The sequence below is a fragment of the Drosophila pseudoobscura genome, chromosome 4, assembly GCF_009870125.1.
Source record: "Drosophila pseudoobscura strain MV-25-SWS-2005 chromosome 4, UCI_Dpse_MV25, whole genome shotgun sequence".
Lineage (NCBI taxonomy): Eukaryota > Metazoa > Arthropoda > Insecta > Diptera > Drosophilidae > Drosophila > Drosophila pseudoobscura.
The window spans coordinates 21,014,234-21,029,690 of record NC_046681.1 but is presented as its reverse complement, the minus strand read 5'-3'; the positions used below and the strand labels follow the sequence as shown (position 1 = coordinate 21,029,690).

Here is a 15,457-nt window from a genome sequence, read left to right as displayed (position 1 = left end):
ACAAATCCTCAGATTTCAACTCCCTTCTGAATGAGCCAAAAAAATCTTATTGAAATGCCCGCTGGGTAGCCGATTTCTCTGTTATTTTTCTGTTTACCAATTATTATTTACTTTCATGAGTAACATCTTTGTTTGTTTTATTAATTTACGACTCCGCAAAAACGTCAGCGGTGCGTGGAGTGAAAGGCAAAAGACCGCAAAAGTTTAACCTTAAATTTTGTTGTTAAAAATTAAATTTACTTTTAAAGGGAAAATGTAAATAAAATTAAAAAAGGGGGGAAAAAGGGGGTTTCTGATCAAAGAAATTAATGTTGGAATAAAATATATATACATGGTTTTTTCTGCCTTTGATGAGCTCCAAATGAGGCTCCCAATTGTTTGATATATTTATGTTAATGGAGCCCCTCCGCACAGCTGACATTCAACTCGAATTAATGGGAAATTGACATGTCAAGTGGAAATTAGCGGTAGAAAACATTCAAATGGTTAATCAGTGTTGAACTTTTTTTTTATATACATACGCTTAACACTCTCCACCCCCACAGAGGCAGGAGACTTGAGGTCAAAGGTTGAACTTGACGTGAGTTTGCCTTTCGCTTTTCATCGAAGTTGCAGTTGGGGTTTGGGGATGGAGAGACGGAATGGGGCAGGTCAGAGGTGCAGGCACCACCTAATGACTTGCAGCCTGGCATTAAATTGCCAATGCTGCCTGGAAAAACTCTGAAAATGAAAGTAACAACAAAAAAACTCACGATTTTGTGCAGCAGGCAAAAAAACCAAATGTGCATGAAGGCCTTTTTTCGAGAGACGAAGTTTTTATACTCTTTTTTCAATAGGTTTTCTGGAACCGACGATATCAAAGTTTTCAATGATGCTATAGAACTATTGAGGACGATCTTTCGTTAAAATATGTATCAATGGACAAAGAATGCCTGCTCTTTTTACGGCATCAAAGTGCCTTCAATGTGTCTTCCCACCGCTGGGCACTTGTGGAGGCTTCCAACCATTCAAATTTCTTTCTGATCCTCCGTCTGACTAAAATGGAAATACCCTGACTGCCGTCTGAGCGGGTGAGGGTATAATGATGCGGCATCGCATCGCATCGCATCGCCTCAAGCCAAGCGATTAAATGTTGTTGTCGGTTGTTCGTTCGTAGTTCGCTGGCTGTGTCTTGGGTTTCATAACAACAAAACAATGCCTGGAAATATCTATCTGTCTTGCTGGGGGGTTTTCGGGTCTACCCTGTCAGCGGCCACAATGTTCACAGTTAGACTCTGTTTTATGTTACACAATTGTTTTTGTTGCCGTCTTGCTGTACTGTCGGTCGGTTGTTCGTTGCCTTGATCCGGCTTTGCTTGGCTCGGAGTCTCGGATCTCTTGCGGTTTTTGTTGAAGTTTTTTCTTTGGTGCGGGTATACTTAGTGGAGGCCTCTTGCTAATTGACGGGGCGTGGCTCCATCGACAACAATGTTGTTTTGTGCGAAAAATCAACAGTCTTACAGCTGTTCACTGCACACACACACAGCAGAGTGCATTCATTAGCAGCGTATTATTGAGTATTTTATTGGTATTTTTTGTGTAGTATATTTTTGATATTTTTTGGCACGTGGCGTTTGCTGTTTCTTCGTGTTTATGGCCACAAAATAGAACATTTTGTTGACATTTATTTTTACTTCCATCCACAATTTACACAAATAATTTGCATATTTTTGAGATTTATTTGTGGATGCGGAACCCAGTAAATATGGGCCGGGATCAAATGAATTCATAAAGGGGTGTGAGCGATCTATAGATTGTATCTATTTTCATTTAATTTCCACGAATATCCCCACTCCCATGCTCTATAATCGGCATTTCACAACGCCAACGTTACGCACTCTTCTTTCTCCTCTTTCACTGCTCATTTTCTTCACTTTTTATCCATTGCGTGACCAACAACAATTTTCATCAACAATTTCGATGCGGTTTCGAAATCCGTTGGCTCTTGGTGGAGTGTTGCAAAAGTCGTAAAAAAAATGTAGTAAAATTGCGGAAAACAATAGGCCTAAATGCGTGAACTTGCGGAAATAGTTAAGGCCTACATTTCACAGGGGAAAATTAAATTTAATTGTAGTTGATTTAAATTTAAAGCTTAATTAATGATCTTTCTCTCTCTCTTATCTTTCTAGGTGAGTTTTCGAAAAAAAATACTTGAAAATATTGTAGATCTTTTATAAAATATGGGTAAGCTTGTAGATATTTAAGAGATGGAACGGATTTTAGGAGAAAAAGAAGAGCCATACCATAAAACAGGCAGAGTCCATAGTAAGATACATGTATTTTGCCCTGGGATATGGAATTTAATCATCTTTTAATCAAGATTTTCCATTGCGTCTTAATCTCGGCTTAAAGTATCGGAATTTGCTATATTTTTTGATAATAGAACAGTATTTTTCGAGACAATAAGAAACATACGAATATTTCATCACTTTTGCTTCATCTACGTTTCCAATCCACAATCAGCTGATTGAAACATGAAGCACTATGTATGTATATTAATATTTAACCCCACCCCAAATGCAACAGCGTGAGAATACCAAATGTATGCACCTCTCCCATTGTGGGTGGTGGTTGAATGGGTCTGTTCTGTTCTGTTCTGCCTCTCTGTCTGTCTATCGACTGGTAGTTGCTTACTGGTAGTACGGGTTATTGAGCCTTCAACGTGGCATATTGTCATAGTCAAGTGGCATGGAGAATGGAGCATGGAGCGTGGAGTGTCGGGTCGGGCCTCTGATGCTGCTGCATCGCTTCACTGAAATTCAAAAGTTCTTTTGCCGTTACACGTTACTGGCTCTCTCTCTCTCTCTCTCTTTCCCTCTGGCAGCCGTTCTCATTTGCTGACAAAATCATTTGTATGGTTTCGGTCCTCTCTCTCATTATCTCTCTCTGTATCTGGAATTCAGCTAAAAAGCTTTCAAAAAGCAGCCATGTTGCTTTTTTAATGCCTGTGTCTGCGAGTGTGTGCATGCGAGAGAGAGAGACCACTGCGGCTCTCTTTGCTTCAAAAATTAGCTGAAATATTTATGTTGTTGTTTTTCCACAGTGTTTATCTGTAGTTCTGTTGTTGTCTTTTCGTGTGTTTGTATCTTGTTTGTTTATTTTTCGTGTATTTTTCTGTTTGCCGCCTGGCCTGCCTTCAAGGAAAAACGTGGAAAGGCCAGAAATATCACATAATTTTGCTTTTGAAGAGCGCCAACAGTGGAGCGCGCTCCGAATGGAGAGTACCGGAAAGAAGTACAGTGGCAACTGGCTCTGATGGTGGAAATGTAGACTTTGTGGGGGTTTTAAAAACCTACCTATTCGATTTGCAAGCTTATAAGAAATAAATTCAAAGTAATCCAAATAGATCCTACTTATTGCTGAATTCAGAAACCCGCTAATCGCTCTCCTCACTTCTTTTCTGTTCCAACAATCGTATGGCTACTGTAATTGCCTTTCCGTTTACGCTTTGCCTTTTGTCTGCCTCTTTCTAAGCTGTGCTTTAGCTCTGCCCTTTTTGCCACCCAACAACAACAACAACCAGACAACTTTCAGCTTCAATGGCTGCTCTGCTTCGCTCGCGCTCCACCGCTGCCGCTGTTGCTGCTGCTGCTGCTGCTGGTTGTTTTTCTCTCTGGGAACTTCAAAAAGCCACCACCAACTGAACCGAAAGCTGTTGTAACCTGGCGCTGATTGTTGCTCTCTCTCTCTCTCACCGATGTGCTCTCTGTGTCTAGCGAGCGACAGCAACCAACAGCAGCGACAGCGACAGAGACGTCAACATTATGTTGGGAGCTCTGGTGCAGCAAACACGAAAAAAATTGGAGATAAAACGAAGATACAACTTTTAGGCATTTTTTCTCGCTTTGGGCTTTGTTTTTTATGTTGCTGTGTTTTAGTTTAAACAAATAATATTGTAAAGGCGTTTTTTCCTGTGTGTGCGTGCAAAAAGTTTTTTGTGTGAGAAAAAAAGGTTTTTATTGTGTGTGAAAAGAGCCGAGTAAAAAGTGGCACAGTGGGGCCAACAAATGAATGAAAAGCTAAGCAAATTGCTTGGGAAAGCTCAGCGGAGCAGATAAACAATTGCAAAAGGCCTTAACAGAATCGAATAATACACCAAAAAGCCAAATAAAATAACGTCTCGCGCGCATTTTAACATTTTCACTCGACAGAGAGAAGGCCAGACAAGAGAGAGAGAGAGAGAGCGCACCGAGGAGTTGCTGAATAAGAAATACCCCAAAGATAGCTGAATACAGCCAGAGAGGAGACAGAGAGAGAGAGAGAGTAGAGTCGTTTTACCGCGCTCTCAGCACACAAATAAAAGAGCTCCCAAGTTTGTTGTTTTGTTTGTTTTAAGCATACGAAAAAAAAACCATAAAATAAAAGCACAAAAGCATACGAAAAGCACACGTGTGTACCGGTGTGTGTGTATGTGAAATAATTGCAAGTGAAACTCATTAAAAGAGAAGGAAGCGCCCCCCGCCGCCCAAAAGAGAGTAGACAAAACAAAACAAAACCCAATTAACCCGTTGTTTTGCCCACGAAACAGAAGCCGAAAAACAGGACGCGTGTGCGGCTGTGTGTGTGTGTGTGTTTGTATATATCAAGCCACAAAAATTGTATACATATCATACGCAAAAGAAACACTTGAAAATTTGCTCTACGCACCACACCTTATCGGGCATCGTATCGTATTATCGATAATGAAAACTGAAACCGGCAGCAATATCAACAATAATAATAACAGTATTATTAATAGCAAAATGGATTTCGATATGTATCCAAGTATTTCTGGCAAACAACAGGATCCCGTTCGGGAAGTCGTAATGAAATACATCGACTATTTTCTGCCAGAGTGAGTATGAATCAGGGAAAGACCAGACCAGACCTACCTTTTAACCTTATAGTTCGCTATTTTATTTGCCAGATAAGCCAGGGGTTATTGTCCAGCAATGGGGGAGATCATTCTATGATAAGGCCTCTATTTGTTTAGGGATTTCAATTTTGTGGGGAATACAGTAGCACTTTGTACAGATGTTTATCTTCCATTATCTTTGCGGAGATAAAATTGCTGGGGCTTTTATGGGGTTAGACTTGTTTGAGTTCTACTTTTAGAATGGAAATTATACAGGTATTACTTGAAAGCTTTTATACAGCGTTACGAAACCAACTTCACCTTGAAGTATCATCACTTTCTGATGATTGGTAAGCCAGGCCAATAAACACCTCCCCCACCCAACCCAAATGGCGGTGACTAATTCTCGAAATGTGTCTCCAATGACAGTTGCGAATTGGTTCGCGGCTAATTTTAGCAAATTTATGTTAAAATCCATGTGGAAAGGTAGGAAAAACAAAACGACAACTGAACAGCTGGCTATAAATAGATCAATAGCCAATATCAAGCCACAACTCTGCTTAAAAAATCAATTAGCAAACAGACACCACAATTATTATTGGCTCTGAGCGGTGCCTGGCAACCCAACAGCCCAACAGCCCACCAGAGCCCGAGCAATTGACTTCAAGGTGCTAAGTTGTATACGGCGAGAGATCTCCCGTCTCTGGATCTTGATTTTATAAGCACACATAAATATTTACTAGTTCGGGGCGCGGGGTTTAGCGCTCTAATTGTATGGGTAAACGATATTCGACAGACGTTGAGTAATAGAGAAAGAGGGAGATCATAAATGTTTCGAACAGTCTGCACATTTGATGGGGTTTTTATGGGTACAGAAATTAGTTATAGGATGGATAATCTGAGGGGGAAAAATTGTACTCTCTGGAGGAGCACACTCCCTGCCTCTGGGAGCTGTCTCAAGAGAGCTTTTCACAGCAGGTTACAGGCCTGTCTGCCTGCCCGCCTGCCTACCTGTAACTGTCGCTTCCTGCCGCCTTACATCATCATCGAAAAAAAAACGGGCCAACGCATTGCCTGCCAACGTTAGCTGTGGATGAATTACTATTTTTTTTTGAGTAGCGCTGACCTCATTTTTGTTTTTGGCCCGTTACCGTCCAGTTAGGCAACTTGTTGCAAAGTTGTGCATTAGGCTGGAGCCACAGGCTCTGTGCCTGTGCCGCCTGTGCCACGCGTGCCGCCGCTCTGTGCCGTGTGGAAGCCTGACAAGTTGGCGACATTTCTGGTTGCCTTTTTCTGTTGCAAGGCTTCCTTCAGCAAGGCGGCATTCGGAACCGAACCGACCCGACCCGAACCGGTCTTGCACTTGGACCACTTTATGGCAATGGCATTTGTATTTTTCAACTGTTTTTTACCTGGCCGGTTTTTCTTTCTTTCCTTTATTTTTGTGGTTTCTGGTGGAATGGAACCCTTTTCTTTATCCCCACTTATACGGATATTTTTGTTTTGTATATTTGTTGTTGTTGTTGTTGTATTAATTCCATGTTTTTCGATTTTAATTGGGTCAGGGGCAAATGGCTGTTGTTGACTTATTTTGTTTTATTTTTGTTTTTTATACCCCCTTTTTTTGTATTTATGAATGAAATTTTCTTTTACCTTTTTTTCTTTGTACAAAGAAAATGTGTATTGTATTTTTAGGAAATGCAAATGAATACAAAAATAAAATTTACAAATGATTAGAAATATGACTAAAATGTGACGAGAAAAAGACTCGCAAATTATTAAAAATACGACTAGAAAATGAGTTGCAACTGATTAAAAGTCGCGGCTAGTATACCATTTTCTTGCGACAAAATATAATTTATTATTATTATCAGAAAATCAGAGCGCATTTATGACTATTTTAATCAGATTGAGGACTCAAAAAAGACATTTATTTCCTTTAAAATATATTATTTTATTTGTTGAGGAAATCATAAAAAAGAGTTCCGAATTCATTTGAAATTTTTGTAATTTTATAACGTACTTCTTTTGTTACGAATTCACTTCCTGTTTTCTGACTATTTGTTTACATTTTTATTTTTTTTTGCACAACAATTTGTATGACTGTCAACTTCAACTTCCTGGAGTCGTAAACACACTCTGTCACCAGAGATCCGGGGGTGCTCCATGGAGTCTCAGCTCTCAAGATCGTCACCCGGCCCTCGAGACGCCCCGAAATGCAAATAAACACTTGAGAAATGTTCGCCGTTCAGTCGTCACCGGGAAATCGAGTAGATACATATATGGCATAAATATGTATGCCAAGTTCCCTTTACCAGAAATATTTTGCATCAGCAAAAAAGCTCAATATCTCTTCCCCCTCCATTGGAGGGCTGCTCTTTTTGCCGAATCGGCGGAAAACAATTGTCTGTGAAAAGTGCTGGAAGAGCGATTTGTATGTCTGGCAGAGGGGGAGGGGCGGCGAAACCGCCAAAACCATTGCGCGACATCCGCAAGTATTGAAAATTTCGGGAATGTCGAACTGCTGTCGCCTGATATTTGGGTGCGTCCGATGCGGACGGAATGAAAATAGCCCCGCAGAAGAGAAAATGCCAAAGAGCAGCGACATTCAAGGGATTAACCTGGCCGCCGCGCCGGCCACTTGGCTCTGGGCCAGCGATAATTCGCTTATCGCACGGGTTCGATTCGACTCGACTTCGATTCGGCCAAATTTACATGCCAATTGGCATCGTGTAATTTGACGACGCGTCGTCTCTCTCTCTCTCTCTCTCTCTGCAATTGCCAGAGAAGGGAAAAGCGGCACGTTCGAGCGAGTGGCGCCAGCAGAAATGCAACAAAACAATTAAAGAAAATAAATTAAGAAATACAAATCAAAACAAACTTGCACATTGTATGGTACTATAAGGAATTACTTGGAATAGGGCGTTATCTAAGGGTTATTTAAGGGGTTTTAGTGGGCTTAAAAATGGGTTGCACAGGGAGGATGAAAGGTGAAGCATATGAGACCAAACAGGCCTGAAAATAGATCTTTAGGAGACCAATTCTAGTTAATTTTTTAGAATTTTATAGGAGCTCAACTCTGAATTTAATAGACAGACGCATTTCTTATTCGTCGACGAATATTAACGCCCCTTTAATAACGATCTATGTTCTTAAATAAATATGAATGATCAAATACAAAATAAAACCTCGTCTAATGGTTTTAAAAATCAACAAAAATCAACTAGAACTGTTTATTACTAAATTGCTTTTATGATTTGCAATTGGAACATTTTTATAGCCAGAATAAAAAACAACAACAACCAGTTGAGACGCACCTATCGTTTGGCTGCTTGAACACCTGGCTTTCCCGTGTCTACTTTAAAGATTTCTTTATTCAAAGATCCACTTTAAAGGAACTGAGTGTATTTTATCAATGTTTCTTTAAGTTCTTAAAGATATGAATACCCGAAAAACCGCTAAAAAGCTCAAAACACAACACAGCTTAAAGCTTGTCCCAAAGCCAAAAAAAAGTAAACTAAAATCGCGCTTCATTTATTTAATTTTATTGTCTTTTTTTCGTCTGCTTTGCATTATTATGGTTTTTCGTTTCTGGAAATTTGCATTTTGTTTTTGTCACTGACACCTTTTTCTATTTTTTTTTTTGTTTCAAGCAGTATAAAGCAGTTCATTCATCACGTGATTTGATAAATAAAATTGCATGAAAAAAAACCAGAAGAAGCGTAGAGAAAACTAAAATAAAAATAATCTTGAAATTTAAACAACAACAAAATACAAATAAATAAATAAATGACATCATTTCTTGTTTTTGATGAGCAGTCGGAGGCCCACAGCGCTTGAACTTTAATAAACTTTGTACTTCTTTTCGCCCCTATTTATTTGTGGTGTGCTTCGTTTTTTTTTTTTTTTGCTTTGCTGCTTGTTCCGCTATGTTGTGTGTTCTTTCTTTCGTCTGCTTCTGCTCAATTTGTACAGCAGGAGGCGGGAGGCCTGCTGATAGCACCTGATGGGAGGATGATAAGAAATCCATAGCAATAAAAGCTCTAATGATGATTCCAGCTGTGGGGTGATTGCTGGAGTCTCAGGGGCTCAGGAGGGGACTACAAACGGGGGAATACTGTTGGCATTTGAAAAAGAAACTTGCATGAAAATCTGAAACTACACTCAGAGGAAAATTTAAATTAAATTATATTAAATAAATATAAAATTAATGTTAATAAATATAAATAAATTAAAAAATAATGAACACCGATTAAATTAATTAAATATTATTTTAATCAAATATGCGTTTTTTGAATAAATTTACAAAAATCAATTTAATTTTCAAAAAAATTATATAATTTAAAAAAAATGTTCAATTTGGGAACTGTAATCTGTATAATGTTATTAGATTTAATTATTACAACAGCAGTGAAATCTAATATTTGTCTGCCCGTAAATTCTTGATAAATCGCCTTAAATCGAGGGTATTTCTCTTTTTGTTGCTCAAGCAAGTCCAAAGGATTTTCTTTGAGTGTAAAACAAGGGCAATGTCAAGGTCTCGCTCAGAGTAGGAATGTACCGCAGTAAAACAATAGAACTGCTTTGGAATTCCCTCAATTAGCCTCCGATTCCTATTCCGATTCCCATTCCGATGACTTGTTCGTTCCCATCGTTCCCCGTGACCAATTGGAATTTTCATTCTCTTGCCACGCGCAACGGTTTCCCCCAAACAACTCCTTCCTCGCCCCTTTCCCCCATGCAAATAAAGCAACAATAACCATATCAAAAGGCGCCATTGACCGCCGTCCGCGTATGACATTGACTAAATAAATGTTGTTTTATTTCTGCTTTTTTTTATTTTGTTCGCACTCGTATTTTTGTGCCAAAAGAAAGAGAACAAAAGTCACGACATGAGTCATTGCACTCGACCGCCTGCGCCGGCCGTTGCATGTGCGGGGGGTGGGGGAGAGGGCCAAGACTTTTACTTTTCTCGAGATATGGAAAGTCATAAAAAAGACCGACAACGGCCCTTGGCTTGGCCCTCCTTTCAGGTTAAAAAACTGTCCGTTTCGCGTCCTTGTCGGCCGTGACTCAGGGTGGAGTCTCGTCTCCGTGCCGTTTTGCCGAGCCACCTTTTAAATGATTCTGTTTTTCTGATGCGCCGCTCCTCGTCTCGGCTTTTTATTGCCACTGACTTTAATTATTCTGCCAGCTGCAAATCCATTCCATGCCCAAAGTCTCATCGCATCGCATCTCATCTTCTGCCTCATTTCCCATTCCATTCCAATCCATTCCGTATACCCGCAATCGTAAATAAAAATGCATTTCAACACAAAAGGCCGGGCAGCCACAAAAAAAACAGTTTTTAATCATGAGAGTACACATTTTTTTTTTTATGGTGGAATGTGGAATATATACATATTTTTTTGTGGAACGTAATCGTGAAAACCAAAATTATTTTAATGAAAATTAGTGAGCAGAGGATATATAATATTTCCATGTGAATTATGTTTAAAATTAGTTGTATTTTTTGTTCACTGGCAAGAGTCCTTAGGGATACATACATAGATATGGGGCACTCCATCACGAACTATCCACAGGTGCACGAGTCCAAGGCCCTGTACTATTTGGGTCCCACACGCCTTCTCTTGGTTAAGTTCTTGAGCTTCCAACATATCTAAAATTGCAGGCCTAGTACCTGACTAACCATCTAAGAATCTATCGTACCCTTCCAATTGACTCACAGCCCTCTTTGGCACTACATTGAACTCCCTCGTCGAATGCTCTGCCCACAATTGCGGCTTTAAGCCATCTGACATTTGATGACACACACACTCCCGTGGAACATAGGCCATTCCTATAATTAGAAATTATTGCGTGCCAGCTGACAGAGTGCCAGTGGCAGTGGCAGTAAACAAAACCAAAAACGCCATGCTGGTTGATGAATTATATACAGACAGACAGACAGCCAGACAGATAGACGGTACCCCCACATCGTTATAAAGTGTGGCAAAAGTTGTTGTCTTGAGCCAAGATCATGGCCGTGTTTCTGTGTGGGTTCATTGCTCTACAGAGTTTCTACATTCGCTCTCTCAAATAGAATTTCAGATTCGATTATCTGTGTAAAAGTACGATTAATTTAAGCAGTTTTACAGGGGGTTTTCGAGCGTATATTAAGCAATTTGTTGGGTCCTTGAAAAGTTTTTGTGTGCTCAAAAAACCCGCCATTAGAGTTGATCTTCGACCAGTTCCATTTGTATCTTTCTGATACTTCAAGGTGAGCAGATATTTTGTTGCCTAGAACCATAGAAGAAATCAACTTTTACAAGCTTTTATGTGACTTGAAATCGAGTTGGAAAATTGCAGTGTTGTCGGATGACGATAGTTTACGCCAGTGTTGCATAATTCCTTTAAAATTGATTGTAAAAATACTGTAATTTGCATTCCATACTTAAGGAGAGTTTATTTCGTAGCTCTTGATTGATTGATTGATTGAAGGAGAGGTGGGTTTCGATCGAAATCAAAATGAGATATCTATTCATCTTTCACTCTGGCCTCATGACAATTTAATTGCTCATTTGGCATTGCAATTAGATGGGGAGCTTAGATTAGTGGCGGGGAGGGGAGGTTTCACCTTTAAGTCGGCATCGAGGAAGTTTTATTGTCATATTGACCTCAATTTGCGGGCTGTCTATCTGTCTGTCTGTCAGCAAGGTCACATTGCCAAAAAAATAGCGTGCTGTCGAAGGTCTCCCAACGATCTCCCACCTGGGGGAAAAAGTCTTCAGGCGCCTAAAAATTGCTTGATTTGTTTTTAATTGAGGCTTGAGTTAACAGACTGTTTAATAGATGATGAGGCTGTTAAATCGTTGGAGAAGAGACGATGAAAATGTGATCAAAATGATGCGTACGATAATTAAAAACGATACCCACTATTGTGAAAGGTTCAATATGGCAGCAAAGTAATTTTAAAGATTCATCCTGTCAGGCTAACCTACTCTGCGAGAGAGATTTAGTGAGAAAAGGGGTGATCCTATATTTTTTAAGATTCTATTGAGAAATATACATTTTTCCATGTCCACAAAATATTAAACAATTTCTTACCCTACCCATAATTTTCTTACAGTGCATCTGGAACAAGTGCAGTTGCGATTGACAACAAAATCGAACAGGCAATGGTAAGTCCACTTCCAATTCAATTTCTAATTGTCTTTACATCAGAGTTTTATTAATATGACCAATCAGGTCATAAAATAGATAAGAACGGAGATAACATGAAATCGCTAATCTTTATAATGGACAAAAAAATGTCATAAATTAAATTAAAGTCTTATCAGTGGAACTGAAAAACATAACGAAAAAACAACAAAAAAATAAAGGTGGAAAGACGACGACGCGACGTCATGGACTGAACGAAACGTTTTTGAACTTTTGACCATGAAAGCGGTTGCCTGCTGTTGAAGATCAGATCCATTCTTAATCTCGATTGGGCAAGGTCTCAGGTCCAGTCTTGGACATCAGTCCATAAATAGCCAACAGAGCAATTGAAAGGCCCATCGAAAGATACTCGGACAGAGCCACCAAAAGATACAATTCAATCAAGTGGATGGTGGATGCTGGATGGCGGATGGTGGACCACTACTCCATCTCCCTCTGTCTTTCAGCTGTGTGTGTGTGTGTGTGCTTGAGGCACGAATTTAGTTCAATTGAATTGAATTTTGCTTTGCGGTGGCGAGAGGCTGCCTCTCAGCGTGGATATCAATGGAGGCGATTCTATATTTAGACCCAATTAAACGAAGAGTAGAATGAACAATCTTCCAAGATGATGACAATTGATTTTTCGTGGGCTTTCAATGAACTTCATGAATGGAAAGCCAACGACATTTATAGCTGTAATCTTGATGGGCTCAGCGAATAATCCGATTGGAGGCAATCTAATCAAACTATTGGCATCGAAAATGTTACCACTCCAGGCCTAAAAGCCATAAAAAAGAGGAAAGCATAGAGATTCGACAATTTGAAACATTATTTCTGTAGCAAAACCCAAAAAAAAGGAGCTTTTCTAACACTAATAACAGTAATAGAACTTTGTGAATGATAGGGCATAAAAAGAGAGATAGACCACAGACGACACTCAGTACAGTCTTTCAAAAATGTTAAATAAATCCACTACTAGCTTATTAATGGAGTTTCCCAACACTGGCAGTGACAGTCACATGTGAATGTTGACTAATAGAACGTTGAATTATGGCAATGCATAGCAATGTAGAGAAAAGATGACACACGACAATTAGAAGCAGTACTGCTGTCTTAAAGTCATGAAAATATGTTAAATTACATAAAATTCTAGCTTCTTATTGGAGTTTTCCAACACTGGCAGTGCCAGTCACGTGTGAACGTTGAATGATGGCCACGCTTTCTTTTGTGGCCAGAATCAAAGCCTCAATTGTTAATAGAAACCCACCGAAAGCGGAACTCTGGCTGTGTGACACATTTTGTGTCGTGTCTGTGGTGGCCACATGTTGCATGCCTCATTTAAAGTCAATCAACTTTTCCTTTTCCACGAATATCAATTGAAAGATGCAGAGAGACAGTGGCTGGTACTCTTGCCACTTGCCACTTGCCGCTTGCCACCCATAATGGTCATTTGGGTCAATTCAATTGCTCTTCTCTCCCCACACACACACACACACACACACACACACTTTCGTTTCATTTTCACTGCAGTTCTTTTCTTTCTTTCGAATTCCTTTCTAGAAAAGTTTTCCCGCATTCTCTCTCTCTCTTTGTGAAAGTATTTTCCCTCCCCCCCCCCCAAACGGATTTCATTTCTGTTTCTCTGTGCCCCTCCATCGCTTGCCCGCAACTTTTGTTTGCCACAGAATTTATGCGTTGAATTCTGTTGTTGTTGCTTTTGACCTTGGCGGGGAAAAAAATAAAATAAAATACAAAATTTTATACGAGGCATCGGGCTGATATTTTTATGAGCTCTCCAGCGCCCCGCTCTCTCAGGCAGCCTGCTCTCCAGCTGCTTATCAGCTGCTTTTGTGTTGTTTACCAAATGGCAGACATTTTTCCGCAATTGTATGGGAGTGCTTATCTCGGCTCACACACACACGCAGCAAATGCCACACTTCAAAAATGCCATAAATTGTTTGCCAATTCATGAAAAATAAGTGTAAAAAACAACAAAAAATACAAACGATTTTGTTTGCTTTGAGATAATAATTATAATTATTCAACTCAATCACCGAAATGACATTCGGGCCTTCAGGCGGTCTGCTTTGGATGTCTGGCTGTGTGACACAGACCGCCAGTAAGCCTTTCCTTCCTCCGCAATCTCTCTTTCTGTCTGTCTCGAGTGAAAGTCAACATAATGTTGTACATCCGTTTGCTGCTAAGCTACTCTGTGTGAGGGAGAGACAAAGGGAATGAAGGTAGAGATGCAACAGATATCTAGGGCTGTGTGAGAACATATTCATGTAGGTTTTGTATTTTTTCTTGCTAAAATGTATAAGAGCACCATATATTCCAGAGATTTTTAGATGCTATATGGAGTTCTCCAACACTGGTTACACGGATATATCGTTTGCATATACATATGTGCATGTAGATGCATTACTTTTGTAAGGAAGGGCCTTTAAAAATATGAAATTTTATACAAAATGTATCTTCTGAATGGTGTTTTGCAACACTGTCAGTGGCAGTCACATATCAACGTTGTATGATACAATATTTCCATGGTGGAAACGCTTTCTTTTCTTTTATTATATGCCGCTCCACAAGCTAATCGTTCTGAGTTTTGCTTAAAAGAGGTTTGGCTCTTTTTCATCATTCAACGTTCAACTCTGAAAGTGGGAGAGAGCAAAAACTATCCTAACCCTAATATTTTCCTTCTTAGCCCCCAAACGATTTGAAATCTTTAATAAGATGAATGTTTTTAGAAGACTACACGGGTTTATTCGATTTTTAACACCTAGAAGGAAGTATTTCCGAGGATATCTTAGTGTCCCAGCACGTGTGCCGCGACTCAAACGTTTTCTTCTGGTTTTCTTCACTTTTGCCGGAAAAGAAACAAAAAGGAATTAGAACAAATAAATGAGGTCCCCAATTAGCATCAGAAACATATTTTTACCTCAATGAAATTCCGTTTGTACGCCCCCAGATGACTTTTCTACTTACTCATCATTCAGAAACGAGACCCCCAACAGTTGGCGTATTTCATTCAAATCCTATGACATTTCCCTTAGGTTATCTTTAGAATCCTTCCGTTCCCATTGTTTCCGTGGCTGTGGCTGGTGCTGCTTCTGCTTCTGCTTTTCACTTGTCATAAAGTGGGATATGAGCACACGATTTGCGGATTTCAGATGGCGGATACTGAGTCACGTTGCATTGAGAACGGGCAGAGAAAGAAACGAAGGAGGCCCCACAAAAGTACCATAAATAAAATGTAATTTATTTTTGCAAATAATAAATGAGACACCCTTTGAGTAAGAGGAAACGTTTGCTTCCTTAAACAATTAAGTATATCATACGATTAAAGATCACCTATCAATCATTCCCAGAGGCTGTCTCACAATGACGTCATTGTGTATTGCGCAC

The 15,457-nt window shown here is 39.6% G+C and overlaps 1 protein-coding gene across 11 annotated transcripts in view; it reads left to right on the top strand.

The window, feature by feature from the left end:
- Positions 1–15,457, top strand: part of bun (TSC22 domain family member bunched) — a 118,593-nt gene that overhangs the window by 81,541 nt on the left and 21,595 nt on the right. For 10 of the 11 annotated variants that reach the window (XM_033379259.1, XM_033379260.1, XM_033379265.1 and 7 more), the window contains one exon: positions 11,982–12,033. In XM_033379259.1, the coding sequence (XP_033235150.1) occupies positions 11,982–12,033 (52 nt within the window). Of the gene's footprint in view, positions 1–3,752; positions 4,874–11,981; positions 12,034–15,457 lie in introns of those variants that run through there. The other variant, XM_033379271.1, reaches the window with a different exon arrangement.